The 24,967-nt window shown below is 43.0% G+C and overlaps 1 protein-coding gene across 1 annotated transcript in view; it reads right to left on the bottom strand.

Annotated features, from left to right (window-relative positions):
- Positions 1-24,838, bottom strand: part of DNAJB11 (DnaJ heat shock protein family (Hsp40) member B11) — a 30,285-nt gene extending 5,447 nt beyond the window's left edge. The window contains exons 1-5 of the mRNA XM_021005633.2: positions 24,701-24,838; positions 20,110-20,266; positions 10,321-10,418; positions 9,030-9,162; positions 7,162-7,304 (exon numbers count right to left, since the gene is read on the bottom strand). Of these exons, the coding sequence (XP_020861292.1) occupies positions 7,162-7,304; positions 9,030-9,162; positions 10,321-10,418; positions 20,110-20,266; positions 24,701-24,768 (599 nt within the window). The 5' untranslated portion in view covers positions 24,769-24,838. The remainder of the gene's footprint in view (positions 1-7,161; positions 7,305-9,029; positions 9,163-10,320; positions 10,419-20,109; positions 20,267-24,700) is intronic.
- Between the last annotated feature and the right edge of the window lie 129 nt (positions 24,839-24,967).

Here is a 24,967-nt window from a genome sequence, read left to right as displayed (position 1 = left end):
AATGTTGGAAGGGATATGAGAAAATGAAAACACTAATGCATTGTTGGTGAAGTTGTATACTGATTCAACCATTCTGGAGGGCAATCTGGAACTATGCCCAAAGGCTATAAAACCATGCTTACCTTTTGACCAAGCAATACCACTATTAGATATCCCAAATAGATAAAAAACAAAAAGGAAAAGGACCTGTATGTACAAAAATATTTATAGCAGTTCTTTGTGTCGTGGCAAAGAACTGGAAATGAAGGGAATATCCATCAATTGGGAAGTGGCTGAACCGAGTTGTATATGATTGTGATGTAAGAAATTGTGCTTTAAGAAATGATGAGCAGGATGCTCTCAAAAAAAAACCCTAGAAAGACTTATATGAAGTGATGTAAAGTGAAATGAGCAGAACCAGCAGAACATCGTACAGAGTAACAGCAACACTGTATGATGATCAACTGTGCGTGACTCAGCTATTCTCAGCAACACAACGATCTAAGACAATACTGAAGAACTTATGATGAAAGGTACTATGTCCAGAGAAATAAATGGTGGAGCTTGAATGCAGATCAAGGATAGTTTTTCTTTATTTTTCTTGTTTTTTTTGTCTGTTTTCTTTCACAGCATGACTTACATGGAAATGTGTTTTGCATGACTACACATATATGATCCATGTCAAATTATCTGCCTTCTCCATGAAGAAGGGGGAGGGAGGAAGGGAATTTGGTACTCAAAATTTGGAAAAAAAATATTGAAATTGTCTTTATATGTAATTGGGGGGGGGATAATTAAAAAAAAAACAAAGCTGAGTTTTCCTGACTTCAGGCCTGGCACTCTATCTATTGTGGCACCTACCTGCCCTCATTGATACCATTAAGCCCAGAAAACTACAGGAACTCCTTAATGAGATATAGTATTACTCAGGAAGTAAGCTTAACAATCCATGCAGAGAAAACTAGCTGAATTTAAAACTGCCTATGGTATAGGTAATCACATGTAGCTAAATGACCAGTCTGAAAAATTAACACGCACTAGAGACAGGCTCACAAGATGGACACCATGAATTGTATCCAAAATTGAGCAAGAAGAGAGTGAGCTGGACTGCATTTGGGAAACCACACGTAGAGCTTTAAATGATCCCAAAGTGCTCCTCAGCACAAAGACCTACCTCTTAATACAAATGTTCTTCTGGTGACAGAGTTGCAAAAATTAGGCACTGCCGCCTTTCTTTTTAAATCTGATGTTTTTATATCACCAGAACATACATCTCTCCTCCTTCCCCACGTAGCCAAAACAAACCTTATAACCAGGATTAAAAAAAAAAGATTACTAGCAGTCCCACAAAACCAAACCTAATATCACATCAGACAGTATATGCACTAACCACACCCAGATTTTCCCCAACCTCTGTCAAGAGATGATGTATGTCATTTTCAGTCACCTCTTGGACAATACTGGTTATTACCCAGCATTCCATTTCTTTTTTCCCTGTTTACATTACTGTCATCATGGGTACTGCTTTCTAGGTTTTTATTTCATTCCTGCTCCAGTTCATAGACTGAAGACTTCTTGGGCTTCTTAAAATTTTTTACACTCACTGTTTCTTTCAGGGCAATAATATGCCACGACATTCATATAACCCAATTTGTTTAGCCATTCCCCAATAGAATGAGGAACAGTAAGATGCAGTTAACCCAATGGGCTCAAGCAGGATGCAGTGAATTTTCAATGATAAAGTTATGTAAGGAAATAATAGGAAAAGAAACTGAACTAGTCCCTTAATAGGGGAGCCTGAATGCTGCACTGCTACCCACAAAATATAAGAGTTAAGAGGAAATCCTCCAGTATACATTGGGCAGATCCTCTGTGAAAGATCTACTGAAGAATACAGGCAAGAGCCAAAGAGGATGAGTAGAAATCTATACTGAAGCAATATTCACATCAATGAGATCAGATAGCCACTTAAGTTTTTGGTGCAAGTAGTAATGGACAGACCAAACACTGTTTTCAAGAATTGTGATGGAGAGCTGAACTGAAGAGGTTTTCTTTATAGTTCCATGGTACTCTCTTTCGTAAAGAACTAGAACACTTTGCTTTCTAAAAGAATGAGGTAAGGAAATCACTGGCCTTCAGAAGTACAATACCAATCAGTAGAGTGAAAATGATCATCAGTCTGAATAACTGCTCCGAAGTCAAACTGAAAACAAGATCGACAAGGTTTTCTTCAAGCACTAATGAAAGATAAAAATAGTCTATAACAGAAAATCGTGCATTTCTAGTTCATACTTCTTGGTTAAAGCAAATTCTTGCTGCAAACATAATCCAGCAAACCAAGAAGAAATTAAATTGCATTATCAAAATCTGTCACCTGACATTTCTGGGTTACAGACCCAACAAGCTGGAGGACCAGACACTTTCTCTGATCCTTATGACCTCTCAAACCTCTCCAAAATAGAATTATGTTCAAGAGATAAAGCAATTTCAATTGACTCTGTGCTCTAAGATACAAAGAACCAGAATGAGGTAAAAATCTGATGAATTGACAGCTGAGGAGGCAAATCCCCAACTTGCTCATTCAGCATTCCCTCACTCCCAGCAAGCCACTCTCTGGCAGGGATGCACAAACTAACCCACGTGCTTGCTCTGGCTAGGACGACAGTACGGCAGCACTCTGGGCTGCAACCACACTCAGAAAATCGAGGAGCAGAAGGAACTGGAGCAAAATACCAGCCTGAAGGAAAGGGGACTGATATCCAACTGGACCCAGCTTTGTCTCCTCAGAAGTCACCTGGAACAGGAACCAAGGCCAGTGAAATGTAAATTGCCCTGCGGGGAGTTGAGATAGGTTTGAGGCCCAGCTCCCAAAGAAACCGCCATCAAGGGGGAAGGAGTCAGAAAGGGAATTGGGGAATATAAGGAGAAAAAAGGCTGAATTTATTAAAGACCTCAAGTAGAAAAAAAATTTGATATTTAGCATAAACCAACAAGGAAAGTATTTATAACAGAAAGTGCTGTGACCTACAGATGTGCAAAGCAAAACAAGACATCTCTGATTAAATACTGTAAGAGAAAGGAAAATGAATCAACCCCCGAGGAGGCAGAGGGCTCTGTAGATTCCCAAGAAAGGATGTTTTAAAAAAGAAAAAAAGAATTGTGAAATCAGAATCTACAGCCTGTATACCAGAAATAACTGGTAGAATAGAAAATTTCAAATCTATGGTGGCAAGTTTCGCTAAAGAAATAAAAGAGTGACTAACTGATGGGGAATGCAAATACACAGAGATAAAGGACAATCTGGGAGAAGAGAAGAAAAAAAGCAATAATGTTAGAAGACAACATGCTCTTCATACAAGTAAAACATTAATCTTGAAAGATAAGATGTGTAGAGATAACTTAAGAATTATAGGTGTCCTAGAGTAACGTGAGAAGTCAAAAAACCTCAACACCATAATGTAATAAATAATACAAGAAAATTGCCCAGAACTTCTTTTTATTTTATTTTTTATTTTTTTTATTTTTATTTTTTTGTTGAGGGTAAAGGAGATAGGATTACAACGATAGAACTTCTAAACACAGAAAACAAAGTACCAATTGAAAGAATCCACAGTTCTCTCCGGGGGGGGAAATCTATGCTGCAAACTTTAAGACACAGAGTGGTTAGATTTAACAATTCCAATTACAAACTAATTTTGAAAATGACCAGGAAAAAGACCTTCAAATATAAAAGAAAGGAAATTCTAATAACATAAGTGTATTCTATACTCCACCAGAAACCGCAGGAGGAAATGGAATGTATTCAGAAAGGCAAAGGAACTCAATACACAGCTCATGGTGACATATCCTGCAAACCTAAGTCTAACCACAAGTGATAAAAGACAGCTGTTTTTAATGAAAAAGAGGTGTTCAAAGCATTCCTACAAAGAAAACCGGACCCGAAAAACACTATCTGTTATTCAAACACGGCTGACAACAGAAACACAAGGAAGCTAAATAAATACAGCTACTGAGAACAAGAGGGACCAATAAAAGATTTCTTTCTAAAATTACACAAAGAAACAAGTGAAATAGAAGAGATGGTGGAGGAACACACCTGAAACAACATGGCCTAAACTCACAGTGCCACGCCTACAGGTGAGTCAATGATTTTTGTGGGACAAAATTGCAGAATACAAGGGCAAGAGGGACTTTAGAAGACAGAGGGAAATATGTAATGTACCTTAATTGCTTTGAAAGTTAGCAATGAAGGGAAAAATGACTCCTGTAGTCTCTTGAGAAGACCCACAAGAGAATGGGTGAGGAAGCAAATGGAGGACTGAAATAAAAGGAAAGAAAAGAGGAAAATCTTGTTTCAGTGGTGGGAGGGCTTCCCACTGAAAAACACTTCTATGAGGTAAATGAAATATTCTGTAATGGCAGATGGGGATATTAAAGTGGATATAATCTATAGGGATTTAGAGCTTAGAGACCATTCCTACTGTCTCAGAAGAAGAGGAATCAGAGTTCCTGGGAGCAGATGGTAGCCAGAGGAGTAGGAGGGAATGGGCAGAGAGACTTCATGGCAAATGGGAAAAGAGAAGAACACAAGGAGGGCAAGGGTAGTGATGAATAATACAATCATGAACACACTGGGCAATACTGCCATCTTCTCTAGCACCTGCAGGAATTGCTTCTTCTAAGAGTGAAGCACAACAGAAAAAGGGGATATATAAGGCAACAACATACAAACTTTACAATAGGTACCTTGGAAGTTAAAATTCTATGAGGAATATAGAGCTAAAAAAAGGAATAAATCAGCATAAGGGCCATGAACCAAATAACAGAAGTCTAGAATAATCAGGGAAGAGAAATAATGAAGAGAATGAGGGAAAGAAATTCTTTTTAGAAAAAGGCACAGAAAATGAAATTTAAAAGAAACAAAAGAAGCTGAAGTAGAGGACAGGAAAGGACAGCTTACTTGACTACTTAACTGAGAGGAAATAAAAAGAGGTGAAGAACTGCACAACTAGATAAAAGGAAGAAGGAAAAAGGAACTAACAAGCGAAGCAAAACTCCGAAACTAGGCAAAAGGGTAATAAACACAAGGGGGAATGGGCTTGTAGATGAAAGGAAAAAAGCCAGTGGTAAGTAGATTAAGCTGAAATAAGTGAAGAAAGAACTGTCTTTACAGGAAGGGGGCAGGGAGGACGTGTAATATTAGAGACAAATAGAGGAAAACATAAGTCTAACTCATAATTTGAAGGCTTACACTTAAAAAAGAAATACGCAGAACCAAAATGAAGAGCTAGAACAAAATTTACTGTACAACTGAATTTTTAAAAGTAAGAGTTACAGTCATGTTATCAAGAAAGCAAAACCAAAAATTCACCTTTGTCAACTGACCTCAGTTTGAATCCTGGCAGACTGTGTGTGTGTGTGTGTGTGTGTGTGTGTGTGTGTGTGGCTGGGTGTGTGTGTGCATCCCTTGATAACTGACCTATTCTGCACACTCCTCTGATCCTTCAATCCCTGTTACCTATAATCATATAATTCTCTTCCCCTTCCTGGATAAATTCTTGGGGAAAGCTGTCTACAATCGATGCCTTTATATCCTCTCCTCTTGCTCCATTCTAAACTATGCAATGTGGCTTCCTACCTCATCATTTAACTGAAACTACCCTCCCTAAAGTTACCAATGATCTCTTAATTGCAAAATCCAGTGGCCTTTTCTCTATCCTCACCCTTCTTAACCTCTAGGCAGCCTCTGACACCATCAATCACCTTCTTTTCTCTCCTCTTTAAGTGTTCAGCACACACTGCTGTCTCCTGGTTCTCCTACTACCTGACTGATGGCTTCTTTAGCTTTCTTTTATTCAGTTTCTTTCTCTAGCCCACCAACTGGGGTGTCAAGGCTCTCTTCTTCCTTTATACTCTCTTTCTTGATATCATCCAGTCCCAAGGGTTTTTAATCTATGCAGGCAATTCCCAAATCCATATTTCCAGCTCTCACCTCTTTCCTGACCTCCAGTCTCACACTAATTGACTAAACAGACATTTCAAACTGGATATCCCGTAGGCATCTTAAACTTTATATGTTCCAAACAAAACTTGCTATCTTTACCCCCAAAATCCTTCCTTCTCCCCAACTTCCCTATTACTGATAAGGCACCACCATCTTCCCGGTCACCCAAGTTTCACACTCTAGGAGTCACCCTTCCATCCTCTCTCACTCTCATTCCACAAATTCAATCTGCTGCCAAGTCCTTCTGTTCCTCGCTTCACATTTCTTGTCTATCTATGTTCCCTTTTTCCCTCTCTGGTGCAGGTTCTCCTCAACTCATGTCTTCTGCCTCAAATCCCTCCCTCCCTCCAGTCTATTATTGTATACCCAGCTGTCAATGTGACCTTCCTAAAATACCAATCTGACCGTGTCAACCCCTTATTCAATAAATCCCAGTGGCTCCCCATTACCTGTGGGATCAAAGACAGACACATCAGCTTGTCTTTCACAGCCCTTCACAACCTGGCCTCTTCCTACACACTTTACTCCCCTTGATCCACTCTATGATCCAACCCCACTGGCCTTGCTGCAGTCCTCTTACACAACACTCCAGCTCCAAACTCGGTGTGCTGCCACTGCTTCTCCCCTATTCCTGGAGTGTTCTCCCTCAAGTCTGCCTCCTGGCTTCCTTCGAGACTCAGCTCAAATCCCTCCTTCTGAGAAAGGCCTTTCCCAGTCTCCTCATCTCCCCAAAGACAGTGCCTTCTATTTACAAGCGACATATCCTTCCTGTATATAGCTGTCTGCCTGTTACATCCATTTGAATGTGAACTCCTTAAGGACAGAGACCGAGGTTTTACCTTTCATGGTATTCCCAGCACTTGGCACAGTGCCTGGCACACAGTATGTACTTAACAAATGTTTGGCAATCGATAACGATCAAGTCTAGTCCCAAAGAAGAGATGTGAGAATCCCCATCCCTCCCTTCTTTGTACTCACTGGGGACCGTCAGTGAGGAGTGCTGCCTTCACTGTCAGACTTGGGTGATATGTTGGGTAGTTGGCTCTGTTTTTAATCTGTTACAAGGAATGACCCTCAGTGAGCAGGGATCGATTCTGAGGTGAAGATGGAGTACAAGCCAAAAGCCTCAGTAACTGAAATTCAAAGGGATATCAATGGCTAAGCGCCCTAGCTCTTACTTGACATTGGGACACTCATCGCAGACCACTTCCTGAGTCATCTGGAAGCGCCCCGGGCCCAGCTGTGTGGTCCTCATCTCTTGGCGGCAATTGCATTTCCGTTTGCCAGGTGCCTGCCGGGCCACAGGTTTGTTCCTAACCACCTAGAAAAGGAAGACAAAGGAGGAGTCAGGCAGATCTTCAGACTCCTTGGTGCAGCTCACTGCTCCTGGGTTTCAGGTACCAAATAAAAGAATAGCTAGCTGTCTGAGTGATTTACCCAAGAAGGAAGGAAATAAGTACTGAGCACTTTTGCCAGGCAAAGACTATCTCATCTGATCCTCACGATAATCCTGGGAGGTGCTTTGCTATTCCCATTTCAAGCTGAGGAACTGAGGCAAGCAAAAGCTACACAACGTGCTCAGGGTGGACTTGACCTTAGGTCTTTCTGACTCCAACTCAGCACTACATCCACTGTAATCTTCAAGCCAAACTCCTACCATGATAGTCTTCTACGAAACACAAAGCCCTCAGAACTTTATCAATTGTCTTGAATCAGAACTGAAGCAAACAGAGACTGAAAGATCACAACTTGAGGAGGTACAAAGTAAAGGAAAGAGGCTCAGTTTAAAAGACAATTTGAAAAATGTTCTAATTACACAAGCATCTATAATTTTTTTGGGGGGGCTAGGCAGTGGGGTTAAGTGACTTGCCCAGGGGCACACAGTTAGTGCGTGTTATGTATCTGAGGCCAGATTTGAACTCAGGTCCTCTTGACTCCAGGACCAGTGCTCTATCCACTGTGCCACTCAGCTGCCCCAGTATCTATAATTTTAAGCTGCAGAGATAAATTCTCTGAGTTAATGTCAGCAAAGGAATTAGTATGAGACAGTCAAAAGAACATGGAGTAAAAGTCAAAAGTCCTGATTTCCAGGCTGGCTCTGCCCTGGCTAGATAAATAGCCTTAGTAAGTGGAACAAATTTCTCAGAGCCTCAGTTTCCTCACCTATAAGACTAGGCTGCCTATCCAACAGGATTACGAGACAATTAGAAAATGGATATGAAAGCCCTTTAAAATGCGTATTACTATGAAAAGACCTCAGCAAGAGGATATGCAGGCTCCATCCTGGACAGCACTGGCAACTGTCACAAAGCTAACACAGTCACAGCTGTGACCTAACCTCAAGGTTATTCTCATGAAATGACTTCCTTGTTTCAGAACTCTGGGCATGGAATTCTCTCCTCCTCACAGTCTCCAGACCCAAACTTTAAATTTTTAAGAAGAAATAAAACGTCCATTTCTTTGAAGAGGAAGTATAACCAAACATTCAAATCCTTTCAAGGATGTGGTCACGAGTTCATATGAAGAACTTCATTCTCATTAAGTTAAAAATTAAACACTCAACTGAAAGACAAAGGCTCAGGCAGAATAGTGACATAAATGCCTGGAGAAACTAACTGCTTGCAGGCAGCCCCAGCGTGTGAAAACCTAGGTTTATGAAAAAGTATAATTGTTCCAAGGGAATTATTTCTTTTCTGAAAGGACTGAGAATATTATCATTTAAGTCACACACTCCCCTGGAGTATTCAGAATAGGATTCGATTCCTCCATTTTGGCAAGGTCCCCCTCCCAAACCTAAGGGGTGTCATGGTGCCTTCTGTTTCTCAAGGCTACCACAACAAGAGATTCTCACCACCCAGTTAGTTACCTATGACAGAGCTGTCCATCCTTGTGACCAGAATGACAATCCTAACAGCTCTCTCGCCTCATGGACACACCAACTATACTATGCACCACCAAGCTTTTTTTCTTAAGAAAGATGTGAGGACAACAAAGTCCCATTAGCAAATTCTGAGGCCTGTATGGGTAGCCATTCTTTTCAACTTACTTCGACAAAGTTTCCTGAATATACTTCTTCTAAAGTGACTTCCAGGTCCACAACAATGTCGTTTCCTCTTGGAATGTTCCTGTCCTGCTGCCGTGGGCTTCCTCCAAACATGAAGCCAAAATCTCCAAAGAAACTGTAAGGAATTACGGAATCATTAGGATGGCAGGAAAATCCAAGTTCAGACCAACTACAGTCGGTCAACAAACACTTATTAAATGCCTACTATATACCAAGTACTGTACAATGGCTGGAGATACACAGACAGGCAGAATACAATTCCTGCTCTGTTCACAGTCTAACAGGAAAGACAACATGCAAACAACCCTATATGAACAAAATCTATATGCAGGATAAACTGCAGATAATCTTGAAGAGGAAGCAATGAAATTCAGGAGGACTAGTAAGGGCTTCCTAACAGACAAAGGTCAGCTACGTAATTCCAGACAAGGGCACAGTGTCTTTATGATGGTAACAAACTTTTTTATCCATAGCTGCTCACATGCTCTGAGGTGACTGAATTTCATGAATGTCACATTTTCCTCTTAAGCCAAAACTTAAAGATAATGTCTCCACTGAAATGGAAGCCTTTTTATAAGGCAAATCTGTAAGCAAAAGTAACACATATCCAACAAGGGCATCACATGGGATTGAACACACACACACACACACACACACACACACACACACACACACCCCCTCTATAAACCTGTGTTATCTTTCAAAATCAAAGGCCCCAGAGGCAGCTGTGGCCACTTTTGGGTACCCAGAGTCACTGCAGTTTCTAAAAAGCTCCCAGTCTCACAGTCTGTCTCCCCTAGTCAAAGGGCAGACAGGCAGGCCTGGTGCTCCCTCTGAGGAAGCGTCTCTCCAGCCTCCCTAGGTGATGCTGGCATATCCTGCAGTTTTCAGAAACTAAGAAGGGAACGCTATGACCTTGTTACGGAACGTGACAGCTCTACTGCTCAACAGGACTGATGCGTTGCTCAGCCCTTCACGTACCCAGGACACTGCGAATGCAGCGAACGCTGGAGTACAGGGGTCTCTACTTCCCACTACTGGTTGTGATCACCGACCTCACACCTGTGACAGGGATGGCATGGGATTAGAGTAGGGGGGGAAGAAGAAGGGATCAGAATATGTAGGTGGAATTTCCTTCTCTATTTTATACAACTGATTTCTTAGAGAGACAGAACATGTTCTAGAAACTAACAGTGAAAATAATTTCCCAGTGTCATGAATAAGTAAATAATTCCTACAGGAAGGATGGTTTGTAGACAGGTAAATTTCTTACTGTGAAAAGATATCCCCGTGGGAGCTCTGGTGACCATCCTTCAATCCCTCTTCACCGTAAGCATCATACTGCTTTCGTTTCTCCTCATCTGAGAGCACCTAACGATAAAAGACACGTGACAAGGAGTTTGAAACAGCTGGTCTTAGTTATACACACAGTGATATTTATCTGACCTGACACCGGTCTCAAGACTTCTGATGAAAAGTAACCTTCATCTAAGCTTTTTACATACATCCTAGGATAAATCTACTCATCTAACCCCTAGTTGCAGGGCTGACATATATTTTAAAAGGCAGTAGAACGGGTTGTCTTAGAGCTCACTGCTTCCTTCTAGGTCCTGCCAGCGGCAGAGCACGTGTTTACTCAGCTCCCTTTGCAGTAAGGCTCCTAGGAAGCCAGTTTCTTCTCAGAGTAAAGGCTAACAAAGGCAGACTTACTTTACCTAGAAAATGGAGGGCTGGTGGAGAACTTTCACCTGCAAACAGAGGAAGGACTATCCTATAAATCATTTTAAGTTTCTGCTGACAAGAGTAATGAGTTTAAATGGCAAACTTAGACAAAGGATCTAGCAACAGGATGGAGTGGGGAGAATGCTGGACCAGAAGGCACCTTCCTTCTGTCTTGGGCTCTTCAACTCACAAACTGCACGGCTGTAGGCAAGTCAGTCTCCTCATAAGCCTCAGTTTCCTCATCTACAAAATGAGAGAGTTGCACTAAAAACCTCCAAGGTCACGTCTAGTTGTTCAGTTCTATGATTTTATGATTTTAAGTTCTGAGTTATACAAAGTCTCTGAGGACACGACTGTGAATGGAAGCTGTGGTGTCTTTTTTATTCCCTTCACAATTTTAAAGAATGAGCAAGGAGTTATCTTTTCAGATGACTTTGAAGACTTTCTAATTATCAACAATGGTTCGTATTTTAAATAATGGTATGTTTCATTAAAAACAGATTAAGAACTGCTCAAATGCTGGGCCTCTCTCCTGCACTTCAATCCCTCATCAACTGCCTGTTAGACAGCTCCGTCCAGATAGGCAGGCATATCCCAAACCCAGCCTACTTCCTAACATCCCAATTTCTGTTATGGGTACCAGCATCTTTGCAACTTCAAGGACAAGGAGTCCTACTTTCCACTCCCTCCTTTACCATAAACTAAATAATCATTAAGTTTTATTGCCAGCTGGATGGCACAGTGTGTAGAGTCTTGGATCTAGAGTCAGGACGATCTGAGTTTAAATCTGACCTCAGACATTTCCTGCCTGTGTGAGTCACTTAATCTCTGTCTGTTTCATCTTCCTCCTCTGTAAAATGGGGATAATATTTATAAAGTGCCTTGCCAACCTTAAATGTTAGATACTACTGATTCTACCCCCAGAGTTCTCTCCCACATCTACCTTCCCTCCATTCACAAAGCACCTAGATTCAGGGCCTTATCAACTCTCACTTGGACGACTAACAGCCTCCTAAATGGTCTCTCTGCCTCCACCATTTCTCCTCTCCAATTTATCCTTCACCCAGCTGTTAAACTGATGTTCTAAGCATGTCTAAGTTTGCCATTTAAACTCATTACTCTTGTCAGCAGAAACTTAAAATGATTTATAGGATAGTCCTTCCTCTGTTTGCAGGTGAAAGTTCTCCACCAGCCCTCCATTTTCTAGGTAAAGTAAGTCTGCCTTTGTTAGCCTTTACTCTGAGAAGAAACTTGTCCGTCTTTTTTCATATATCGTTGGTTGCATATTCTCTTCCCCATTAGACTGAGTTCCCGGAGACCTGGAACAGCCCCACCTTTCTTTGCATCCCTAGGGCTTGTCACAGTGCCTGCTCAGAGCTGGCACATACTGAATGCTTGTTGGCTCACTGGCTGCTACATCCCACCAAACTGATTCTGACCATGTCATTCCCATCCTTATTGCTACTAGGATCAAATACAATCACCTTGGACATTTAAATCCTTTCAAAATCTGCCTCCAACTTAGGTTTCTAGCCTGGTTTGTTTCACTTGACCTCTCATGCACCACGTTCTAGCTCAAGTGGTGTCCTCACAGCTCCCCGTCTGTGCCACTGCATCTCCCACCTGTGTGCCTCTGCACAGGGTCTCCTGCTCGATAGAGCTTCACTCTCTGTACTGCTTCCTGAAATCCTAACTCCTCTCAAGGCTCAGCTCAAGGGTCCCCTCCCAAGTGAAGTGGCACTCTCCTGGTCCCCTCCCCCAAGTGTTCCTGCACTCTCATTCTCTCACCAAAGTACTTTCACGTAGCATACTATGAGCTCCCTGGGGTCAGGGCCATTTTCTTTTTATATCTGTATGCTCGGCTCCTAACAGTGCCTGGAACACAGCAAACATTTAAGAAATGCTACCTGAATCGAACCGGGGGCCTTCAAACAAAAAGAAAACATCAGGATCTCAAGCTCTTTGAGTATAATAAATTACAGCAGGTAAATAAAAATCATCCCTCCAGCTATTTACGTGAGGTGCTTGTCGTTTGGATGGCAGTTTCAGACGTGTGAGAGAAGACAGAAATCCAACAGAAAAAGACCAGGCTCCTAGAGTCTAGAAAGAATGGCTAGAGTTGACAGCAAAAACTTTAACCACAGGGACAGAGGCTGAGAAAAGGACTCTTTGAAACAGGCAGGGGGAACGGCTAATATGTAATTCCTTCCACACTCTCTCTGTTAATACTTGCAAAGCTAGCCCAAGCAAACTGAGGAAGCCAAGACCCTTTTTGATTTCTATCTAGGGTACACAGTTTAGATACCAATTCCTCACGCACGTGACACACACGATGTTACGTACCTGAAATCTGAAATGACCACATGCAATGCGCCACCTGGACAGCACTTATGGGATAAAAGAGGTATTTCTAGAGAAGCAGAGAAAGTATGGAACGACTTTAACCCTTGGAAATGGCTTTGAAAGAAACAAAAGATCTCTCTCCCTCTGAATTCTTGGGTGGTGGCAATGAAAAGTGAATCTGAGATTTAAGAAAAAAAACTCACAGCAAATACGCTACATGGATATGAGTCATGTAACAAGAGTCTCCAACAAAATTAAAACTAGTATCACTCAAAGCACAATGGAGATATGCATAGTGGGCTTAAGAAGGCTGCAATATAGAACGAATAAGGAACTAGGAAGAACTGCAGGAAGGTATATCATCAAAGAAATGTGTGACTGATGAGACTGAAGCATAATTGATGGACAGCCCACATGCTCTCCTATTATGATTACAATATCAGAAAACAAGCCAGCAAGGCCTTTACGCTTTAATATATTGAGTGAACTGCTGTGGTGAGCTTAAGGGAGGCGACAGAAAAGAGACGCACAGGACCTACAGGCATGAGTGGGTCATAATCTGTGTTGCCAGAGGCAGCGTCCAGATCACTCAGATCACAGATATAATGATGTATTCTAAATATGACCACAAAACGACGTCCAAAATTTGTAAGGAACTGTGGTGATTCCCAGACCACAATGGACAAACGGTTGATGGCTATAAACAAGGAGTCATCAAAACAGGAAACATAAATTACTAATAGTCACTCAACAAATGCCAAACTCACAATATCAAACGAGATTTCAATGATAACTCTGAGGCAAAAGGATTTAATAACAATGAAACTCAATGTCGGCGAGGTCGTGGAGCCACGGCGGAATCGCCTCTAGAATCTTTCTGGAGCACAGTTTGGTGGGATGTAGCAGCCAGTGAGCCAACAAGCATTCAGTATGTGCCAGCTCTGAGCAGGCACTGTGACAAGCCCTAGGGATGCAAAGAAAGGTGGGGCAGTTCCAGGTCTCCGGGAATTCACAGTCTAATGGGGAAGAGAATATGCAACCAACGATATATGAAAAAGACGGACAAAATAAACAGGAGACAAGAAAGAGAGAGAGGGCACTAGAACTACGGCGAGTCAGGGGAAAGGCTTCTTGCCGAAGGTGAAATTCCAGCTGGGATCGTCAGGAGGCAGAAGTGCGGGGGAGAGAGCTCCAAACATGGGCCGCAGCAGACGGAAATACCTACAATCAGAGGCTGAAGACCGGTGTCACGTGACTGCAGAACACACGGGGAGAAAGAAGACTGGAAAGGCAGGCAAGAAGAGGTGAGGTCACGGAGGGCCTCGAAAACCAAACAGAAGACTTTATATCTGAACGTGGGGATGAGAGGGAATCCCTGGATCTGAATAAACGGTGGGAAGGGGAGTGACAAAGCCGCATCTGCATCTGAGGAAGATCGGTCTGCCAGTTTAATGGAAGATGGGCTACGAGAAGGAGACGCCTGAAGGCGGCAGGCCAACCAGCAGACTCCTGCAACAGTCCAGGCACGAGGTGACGAGAGCCTGGATCAGGTGGTGGCAGTGTCACAGTAAAGGAGGAGGCAGATATCGAAAATGCACAATTCAGCAATGTCAGGCCTTGACAAGTGAATGGATATGGGGAGAGTGAGGAGTAGAGGATGAAAGCTGGCTCAATAATTCAATTGGTGGGAATATACTTGATAGTGTTTTGGGGTTTTTTAGACCTACTTATTCAAAATTTTCATAATAGCAGTATGATATGTAATTGCAAAAAAACCCTAAAAGTAACTTAAATGATCAACAGTAGGGCAATGGTTAAACTGAGGATTTTTTTTTTTTTGGAGAGGCAATTGAGGTTAAGTGACTTGCCCAGGGTCACACAGCTAGTAAGTGTCAAGTGTCTGAGGCCGGATTTGAATTCAGGTCCTCCTGACTTCAGGGCTAGTGCTCTATCCACTATGCTACCCAGCCGCCCTGAGAAATATTAATGTAATGGAACAGAATAAGCTAATTAAAATAGCCAAGTATGAGGACTACAAAGTAACTACACAAACCTCTGTCAAACAATGAAAAGTTTAAAAAAAGCAAAACCAGAAGAATGGAGCATACGCTGCCTACGATCATATGAGGAAAAGTGAATCAGAATCAATGGTCAAAGAAGCCTGATAGAGAATTAGAGAGACAGAAAGTATTATGTGGTACTTTTCCCCTCAATTAAATTATTGAGCCAAAGAGTAAGATTATTTTTGTACCTCCCCCCCAAACCCTCCCCTTTTCCTAACTTCCCTATCACTGTGGAGGTCACCAGGGTTCACCACCCAGGTGTCATCCTCTACTCACTCCTTCACCTATCGGAGGTAGGCTCCTCACTCCCTTTCTGGACATTACCGTGTCTTCTCACTATGATCCTGCGCCCAACTCTCTATGCAGGTGCTCTCATTAGCACGGCTCTGCCCTCTACAGCTGCAGGGCCTGAACAACCGCTGCTTTCTCACTCTGGATGATGGCGGTCCAAGCCCCTCCAAAGACCTGCCTCATACAATGAGGTCTTCCCCTAATTCTTTTAGTACCAATGTGGCACCATCTACTTATATTTCCTTAAATGAGATAATGGACACTAGGTACAATTGATCCCTTGATGATTCCATTAACTCTTGAACATTTTTCCTATTCCTAATGACTATTTGCTTTTTATTACAGATGTCTCTGAAAGTAATGTGTTAGGTAATCTTCTCATTTTAATGTGATTCCCACTAAATAGCAGACTGAAGGGGAAAAACTAGACCCAATCTTTTCTTTCAATGGCCCAAGGAGAATGGGGAAAACCTGCATCATTAGAAGTGAAGGAAGGCACAAACGGTGCGTTGTGTTGTGCATCTGAAAGAGGTAGTACAAGATGAGGAAGAGAGGAACCACGGCCACAACTGTAAATACTGCACACGCATTCAGAGGGATAAACGAGGTCCAGAAGCATGCTGAGAGAGGAAAAGCAGGCCTGTGTCATAAGCCAGATGCCAGCCCAAACCACCAGGAGCAAAAGGAAATCTACTGGCAGCTGATCTTGGGAGAAGTGTAGCATTCAGCATTGTTTTTAATCATTAATCTATTGGACAATCTCCACTAAAATCCGACTCCAATGCCTTACCCCAGGGTGCAGGTAGTCCTTGGTTTTCAAAGGCAAAGAAGAAAAAAAAACATGTGGTCCTTACCATGCCAGAAGGCCCTGCAGTAGAGGCACAGAACAGCTACATTACTGTCTGCCATCCTAAGGTCAGAGAGGCTCATCACCAGAGGGTGAAGGGGGCTGGGGTGGGGAGGGGGGTGGTCACCCACATAGTGTTCTGGCCCCAGCAGTTAATGAAGACACAGACAGGCTGTGATCTGTAATTGCAGAGTCCATACTGGCACTAGTAAAGTCCCAAACCCTTTGAGAACTGATACAACCTGTTTCATTAACATTTTTGCCTTTAAGTCTATATTCTGTGGTCTTGTTTATGGCAATGAAGTGAATTTGGTATCAGTGTCCCTCTTTCTACAGATTGGCAGGGCCAGAAGTCAATTCAGTATCAGCATCTCTCTTTCTACAGGTGGGCAGGGCCAGAACAATCACCCTCATTTGATAGGGGAAGAGGTGAAGGAACCTGATTACTCAGTTTTATTATAGCTAGAAATGGACAAACACTACAATTTACTATTATTATCAGCAAATTATTATTGTTCTATTAGTAATGACAACTTGATGAAATAACAGGAAACAGATGACTCTATGCTTGTTTCTCCACCTTTTGCAGATTAACAGTAAGCTTTTTGGGGTCTGGACCTGTGATTTAAGAGGGAATAAGGAAGTTCTAGTATTTCTACCAACGTAGATTGATAAGCAGTCTGCAAACTTCAGTCTTACAGAGTGGCCTGGGAGTACTGAGTTAGAAGTGAATTGGTCTATTAAGGGTCACACTGCCAGGGTGGATCAGACACAGGACTTGACCCCAGGCCTTCCTGACTCTTTGGCCAACTGACTACCCAAGTTTTCCTAATCCTAAGGTCATGCTGCTTCTCAATAGTGAGTCTTACAAATTTATTACTATTAATATGGAAAGGGGAAAAAGCCATAAGTATGGTTTCTTCATAGAACCATTACCAAACCACAAATACTCAACTTAGTAAAATGTTATCACTGATTCCCCCTCAATAAACAAGAGGAGTTTGTATTAAAGTACATTTGGTTTTTGTCTTTCCTTTCAGTTCTGTAACAGAATCAAAGCCTTTCTAAGCTGGGCCTAGACCTGGAGGGCAGGCTCTGCTGCCACCCTGCCACCTGGCTGGAGACACCCCCACCCTCACACCTCCTGCCCCTGAGTCCTACTTTCCCTGTCTGTAAAATGAAGACCACCTCAGTTGTCATAGCCATCTTCCTATTCTGCCTACGAGGGAATCTGTGCCTACAGACATTCATTTCCTTTCCTTTCCCTCTGGGTTTTTTTTTAATTCCTCTGTTATGATTCTAACTCAGTGGACAGGCTAGCCCATTCGAAGATCAAAGACATGCTGGTGACCTGGTAAGCAAAGTGTTTTTATGTTACCTGCTCAAGCCCTAGGTAGTCCCAATTTCCCGTAAGGTATCCCTCAGAGTTTTGTGTCTGTTTTCCTAAATCCATCAAGACATTGTCTAAAATTAAGGGGCCTAAAGACATATGGAGGAAGGGTGAGATGTGTCCAACATATCAGTCTTGGAGTCAAGAAGACCTGGATTTAAATCCTACCACTGACACTGGTTAGCTGTGTGATGCTAGGCCAGGTGCTAAAACTCTCTGGGCTCAGTTTCCACATGCTAAAATGAGGGGATTTCACTCGAGGGGTTCTGAGGGCCTTCTATCTCTAAAAACTCATGACATAAAAAGCTGTAAGGAAAGTGCTTTCAAACTGTACACTACTAAAAAGAGAAGTATTTTTTTAGGCTAAGTCCCTCACTTCACAAATGAATGAGTACACACCTGGCCTGTGAATACTACAGGCAAATGAGTCACTAGGATAGCAATTGTATTTCTGTACCATCAACAATAATACCGAATAAAAGTGACCATTATGGACTTTCTTATCTAAAGTAACAGACATCTTCTTAAGGAAAAAACTACTATTGCTTGTGGTATACTGAGGGTTGGTTGGGGATGTGTTCAAGTGTTAAATACTCAATTACTTGGATTCTGTAATATTCCTGTCCTGTGAACTTTCTAAGAATGAATGAGAATCATGGCTGAATAAAATCTAATAGAAAGAGAATAGACTAGTTTTTCTACAGAATTTCAAAAACTCGATGCTACTAGTGCAAGATGATGTATCTAGTCCAGAAGATTCTAGTTAAAGAATACAGGTGTTCACTTTGGAAACAGACGGTTTAAGGATCAAGATCTTGAAGAGAAAAAATGTCTAATAGTTTTAATGAGTAAAGAGTCAAACATGTGGGCCCTGAGATTATTAAGAAAATAATAATAGGACAGAGCTCTGGCTAGAGGAAGAGCATCATATAAAATTGATTCAATTTAGGCAACGAGGACACAGAATTCAACTGGATCAAAGCTTAGATCTGATGATGCCAAGGGTAGTTACTTAATATTTCAACACGTCTTCTTACTTGTAAAAGGAGAGGATTGAACTAAAAGATCCCTAAGGTCTCTGCCAGCTCTAAAACCCTATGGTTCAATGAAAGGTCTGCTTATAGGGAATCCCCGTGCCTAGGGACCAGAGAGTTACACTGCCCTAAAGCTGCTGATCACTTAGCAGCACCTTCTTATACAGGACCCTCTGTATTTTCACAAGAAACAACAAAGTCATACACTGAACTAGGAGAAATGTGGTATAAATGCTGGAAATCTGTGTACTGATAATATAAGTAACTTAATGGGACTGGAAGAAAAGGCATAAACTGCATATATCTAGACTGTCATGAGAAGAGCTTATACTTAGCTTCTCTGGAATTTCTGCAAAAAGATACTCATCCAACTGATTTCTAGTCTTGAGGTAAGGTAAGTACAGTTACAGAGAAGGACAAAAGTGCTTGTTTTGACAGATAACTCATATAATTTCCTTGAACTATGTGTACAAGGAAGATTACAGGATTTCAAGAGGCAAACAGACCTCAGGAATCCACTTGTCCAACACTTTCATTATACAAACTTTAAACCTGAGGCCCAAAAGTGACTTACCCAAGGTCACACACAGCTGGTACAGGACAGGGACAGGATTTGAATGCTCAAATGTAGCTGGTGCCATTCACTGAAGATATTTTTATACAGTTCCACTTGCACTGGGGTTATAGAGTTAAAGGAGGCAATATTAAAGGAACCAGATCAGCTCTGAGTTTCACTGAGCTGGGGTGTGCTTTACAAACTAGGAGGTGATATAAAAACCCTGTCTTAAGCTAGAAAGAAGCATAAGCATCAAAAAGACTACCCAAAGGCTACCACCACCTTCCCCTTTTGAACATTTTCTACCACCAGCGTTAGTTTTCATGTTTCTTTTCCATTCCTGGCTTTCTAGCAGAAAGAAGGGAGAAGTGAGAATTCAAGAATTCTCACTCCACCACTCGGGCAATTCATTTACCTTCCACCTGGACCATTTTGCTAGAAGAGAAAAAGGATCCCTGAGGATAGTGACCACACAGCAAGGTGACATGTTTGACCATTAGAGGAAAAGTAAGTCAGAGATGTTGCCATTCTTTCTAGTTCCAGCTCCCCCAAGATGTGTCCCTAGGCCCCATTCGTTTCTTCACCTTCATTTTCCTGAAGGAAATGAAGGAAAAGAAAGCCTGAGTAAGTTGGCTAGGAAGATGAGTATGATGGCCCCATATGATTTAGCATTAAATCCTCCTTATGTTTCCATCTGACCTTTTTAAAATGGAAGCTCTCCAAACAAAGAGAGTGAGTCTTTCTTGGTGCCAGATGGACTTGGGCACAGCTGTGTGGGCCCACTCACAACTGTGACATGTGCATTTTCTTACTGACCTCATAGGCAGCCCCAAGATCTTGGAACTTCTCTTGTGCTCGTGGGTCATCAGGGTTCCGGTCAGGATGAAGCTGCAGAGCCAGTTTCCGATAGGCCTTTTTAATATCTTTTACAGACGCACTGCGAGGTACCCCTAGGATCTTATAGAAATCTCGCCTGGGGAGAAGAAATCACTTGGTTATAAGAGTTTTAGACTGTTTTGTGGGAAATACCTCTAGAGCTTTTTCTCAGGCTTGTGCCTGAGTAAATGGAGATGAACACAACTTAGAAAAATCAAAGATGTGTGACTATGAGAATTTTTAACAAACCGGAACTCACACATACAAATAAACATTGTCCCCTTCAACGTAGTGACCTTGAGAGGCTACACATCTGGAAAGGCAGCCATAGGTGGTGGAAAGAATACTGGGAATGGAGTCAGAAGTCCTGGGTCTGAGTCCCAGCTCTGCCACTTACTAGCTATATGTCACTTCACCTTTCTGAGCCTCAGTTTCCTCACCTGTAAAATGGGGATAATAAGAGCTGTATTATCTACCTTCAATGGTGGTTGTGAGATCAAATAAAAATGTAAATAAAATACTATATAAATATAAAACATATATCATTAGTGCTATTTCCAATACTACTATTGATCCCTTGAATTCTACTTTTGCTCAAATGCTATTTAGAAATCCTCTTTGGGAACCACCTTCATAGGGAGCTACATGAGAAAATCAATTATTTCACAGCCATGCTTCATTTTTTTTTTTAAATCCAAATCCAGTATTAGCCAGGATGATTACCCACCTTACTCACCACATTTGGCCCAGAACGACTTTTGGCTATTTTCAAAAATCAAATCCTTTATCCAGGGGTGACAATTTAGCCCCACTAAGGGAATTCCAAAGAACGTATAGCAGCCTCTGAAAGCGACTCCTACAGAGAAGGTCCCAAACCGCTTTGAGCACTGGAATCCACATGCAGCTTCCCAAGGTGACTCAACTACTCTGAAGGGTACAACATTCATTTATTTGAATTTATGATTTCTGATGTTCTTATTTAAGTGGGGAAAACCCAACGCAACAGCCTCACTATCACAACTCTTGAGTAGTACAACAGAAAGGAATATGAGTGATTGTTGGCATGTCCAGTCTACAACAAGCTGACTCAGTAAATGCTCTAGATTCAGAGTGAAGAGAACTCTGGGTTCAATAGCTCTGATACCGATTAGTTGTATGACCTTAGGCAAGTCATCTCAACCAGAAGGGTCACTGTAAGCAGCCCACAAAACTCCCCAATGATGGCCAGAACCAGATTAAAATGTAGCTGGAAAATGTTTGAGAAAATAAATAAAAATACACTACAGCATAGGTAACTTTAATTTGTGGTTTTCTAGGTCAACATGTGGCCTGCAGGGGACCTGGCCCATCTAAGCTTCATCTATAAAATGAGACTAATAAAGTTCCCGCCTCATGAGAAAAGGGTTATGCAAGCTTAAAACTTCATAAAAAGCTATGCATTAACTTATTCTTAGTGGACCAAAGGCAACTCACAAGAACTGGTAAAAGTTCACCAATAGTCTAGGGCTTCAGGAAAGAGTGAGGTCACACTGACCTCACTGATGGGGACGATAGATACTTTGGGATCAAGTTCCTGAAAATACGTTTTTCCTCCCAGAATCATTTCCTCTCCTAGTACAAGTTTTTCTGAATAAATTATAAGTACCACCTATCCTCATCTTCCAGGGGAGGGTCAGGTCACTCTTGACAACTGTAGGTAACAACGATACTAGAAAAGTAGAGATAAAGCAGTAAAGGCAGGTAGAAGTGCTGCACTCCAGGACATATCCCAGTGCTGTACAGAACACCTGGAACCTAGCAGTTCTATCAAAGGCTCTCTTTCCCATTAGACTATAGGGTAAAAGAACTGAATCAGTCTCAGGTTATAAAATATCCACAAAGGTGTTTAAAATATTGAGTACCTATCTGAAAATCTGTAAAAGTATTCTAACATTTTCAACTACAGGAATGTTATAATTAACACAAATCTTAATACTGTTTTAGAACAAGGTTTGACCAGAACAAGCTAATAAAAATGGTCTGGGATAAAACAAGTGGTCTTTCCAGAATGGTAAAGTATTTTCATACAATCTGTTTTGGTAGTAACACTTCAAAAAATTCAACTGTAAGGCAGCAGGTAGTTGATATAGCATTTACCTGCCATATTAGGCATGACTAACATAAAGTACAAGAAACACACTTTCTAGACAGACCTCCACAGTATGTCAATGACACTTAAAAACCTTAAGATACATCAACGTTTTACATCTAAGCAGCAGTGAGATTATATTTACTTATAAGGACAACAAGAAGCCTAAATGACTTTCAAGGTGCTCAGGCACCATCTCCTACCAAAAGCCTTTCCTAGTGCCCTTTAGTTCTTCATATTCTCTTCTTCCTCATATTATCCAATTTGACTTCTCTCTACATTTTTTATTTCCCCAGAGAATGTAAAGTACTTGGGAGCAGAGTTTTAAGTCCCAATGCCCAGCAGAGTACTTTCCACATAGTAGAGACATTTCTTTAAGTGCTGGTTGAATTGAAAAATAAAGCACTTAGGAGGAAATCATATCATGGTACTAAAGAAATGGCTACCTCTAATCTTATAGAATTCTAAAGCTGTAAGAGAGCTTACTAGATCATACTGTCCAGTCCCCTGCCTTCATTCAGATACCTGATTATCCTCATTTTGCAGATAAATTGAGGGCCAGAGAGGTTAGGTAACATCTAGAAGGTCACACAGCTAATAAATGATGGAATAAGGACTAGAACCCAGGTCTTCCGCCTCCAACTGTGCTCTTTCCCCTACTTCACATTGGCACTCAAGGAGCCTAGACAGGGACACAAGGAACACAAGATGGTGATGATGTCCAATATATACTCCACTGGGTTTGGGAAGAACAAGGGCTCCCAAAGGTTCTCACTTCCTTTGCCTCAGTATAGTCTTGCCCCTCTGTCATACACCACTCAGCCTGACAACATCACTCTTCACCTTTTTAAAGACATTCCGCCCAGAGGTGAAACACAACACTGATTCTTCTCTCCACTCCCCTCTCCTACACCACTTTTTCAGTCAGTCCAGTGCCACTCCCCCAATAAAGGAGTACTGACCTGTGATGCTCCCGTCAATTTCTAGCCTCACTGTAGGAGGCTTCTTTTTATCCCCTCATTCTCCTGGTCTTGCTCCCTCCTCGCCCAGAATCACAGGAGTTGGAAGGGGCTATCTAGAGATCAGGGTTGGATAGGCTCAGAGACCACACAGTCTAACCCAAGACTGAATAAGAACCCTACTCTCTTGCAACATTAACCTACAAATCTGGTTATTGAGTTTTTTCTTGAAGACATACTGTATGCAATCCATTACGTCCTGAAGCAGTCCATATTACTTTTGGATAGCTCCACTTATTAGCAGGTTTTTATTTTTGTTTTTTTCCCCTTTCCTCAGAGCTAAAATTGACATTTTGCCACTTCTACCTGCTGACTCCTAATTCAGTCCTCCGGGGCCAAGCAAAACAAATGTACTTCTACTCCCACCTGACAGATAATGGCCACGTCTCCCATAAGTCTATCCCTAATCAGCTTTTTCCAGACACTCCCTGGCAATGCACCTGCCACTGACCCCTTCTCAGAAGAGCTCTGCTCCCCTCACTACTCAGCTTCCCCAACATTACTCCTAGCCAAGCCCTTCTCTCTCACCTCCTCATCCCCCCATGGCGGTCCTACCCCTTCACCTCTCTCCTACACTGCTCCCTAGCAGACACTGCTTCCCCCAGTACAGCCCTGCTTTCCTCCCCTCCTGCCCCATCCATTCGACCTGCCCAACCCTGCCCCTCCAAGCACACAGATGTGCCCCCCATCCCCCCACTTTCTCAGACAGCCTTGCCCCTTCGTCACTCCCCCCAGCACAGACATTGCTCCCCACCCCCACCGCCCTCTTCCCAGGACAGAGCCCTTCCCCCCCCATCACAGGCAGCCCTGTCGCCTAAGTCCTCGGCCTCCCCTAACATTGCCCCCTTCCCCTCCTCCCCTAACAAGGAAGCCCTGCCCCCTCAGCCCCAGCACCCCCACCCAACACAGCCCCGTGCCCTCATCCCCTCCTCCATCACAGGCAGCCCCAACTCCTCAGCCCCATTCCCTTCGTCCCCTCCCCACCACAGGAAGCCCTGCCCACCCCCCAACCTCAGCCTCCCTTGACACTGCCCCTATCCCTCCCCCACCACCGACAGCCCCGACCTCTCAGTCCTCAGCCTCCCCAACAAAGCTCCGTGTCCCTCATCCCCTCCCCCATTAGCCCCCCGATCAGACAGTCCTATCCCCTCACTCCTCAGTCTCCCCTCACGCTGCCCCCATCTCCTCCCCCAGCATAGCCCTGTGGCCCTCGTCCCCGCCCCCTCCCAGACAGCCCTGCCCCCCCTCAGTCTTCAGCCCCCCAATCCCCTCCTCCATCACCCCCCATCACCGGCAGCGCTTCCCTCCCTCAGCCCCTCAGCCTCCCCGATCCTTCCTCCCCCGCCTCCTGACCCCCTCCGCGCCGACGCCCCGCTCTCCTCACCCCGCCATCACGGCTCCGAGCATGTAGAGCAGCAAGAAGCACAGGCCGCCCAGCCTGTGCGGGGCCATGGTCAGTCTCCTCAGCGAAAACCCGCACCTTCTTCCCCTATCCCGGGAGTCCCCGCTCCCCGCGGGAGGCGGGGCCGATGCAGAGACAGGCCAATCAGCGCCCAGGGCATCAGCGCGTGCCGGCGCTGTGGCCAATCACCGACGGACACTTCAACGCCTAGATTGCGTTCCCGTGAGGGACGGACCGGGAGAGCGGCAT

Source organism: Phascolarctos cinereus, unplaced genomic scaffold, assembly GCF_003287225.1.
Source record: "Phascolarctos cinereus isolate Bilbo 61053 unplaced genomic scaffold, phaCin_HiC Scaffold_5;HRSCAF=322, whole genome shotgun sequence".
Taxonomy (NCBI): Eukaryota; Metazoa; Chordata; class Mammalia; order Diprotodontia; family Phascolarctidae; genus Phascolarctos; species Phascolarctos cinereus.
Note: the sequence above shows the minus strand (reverse complement) of the source record. Positions and strands in the feature narration are given on the sequence as shown.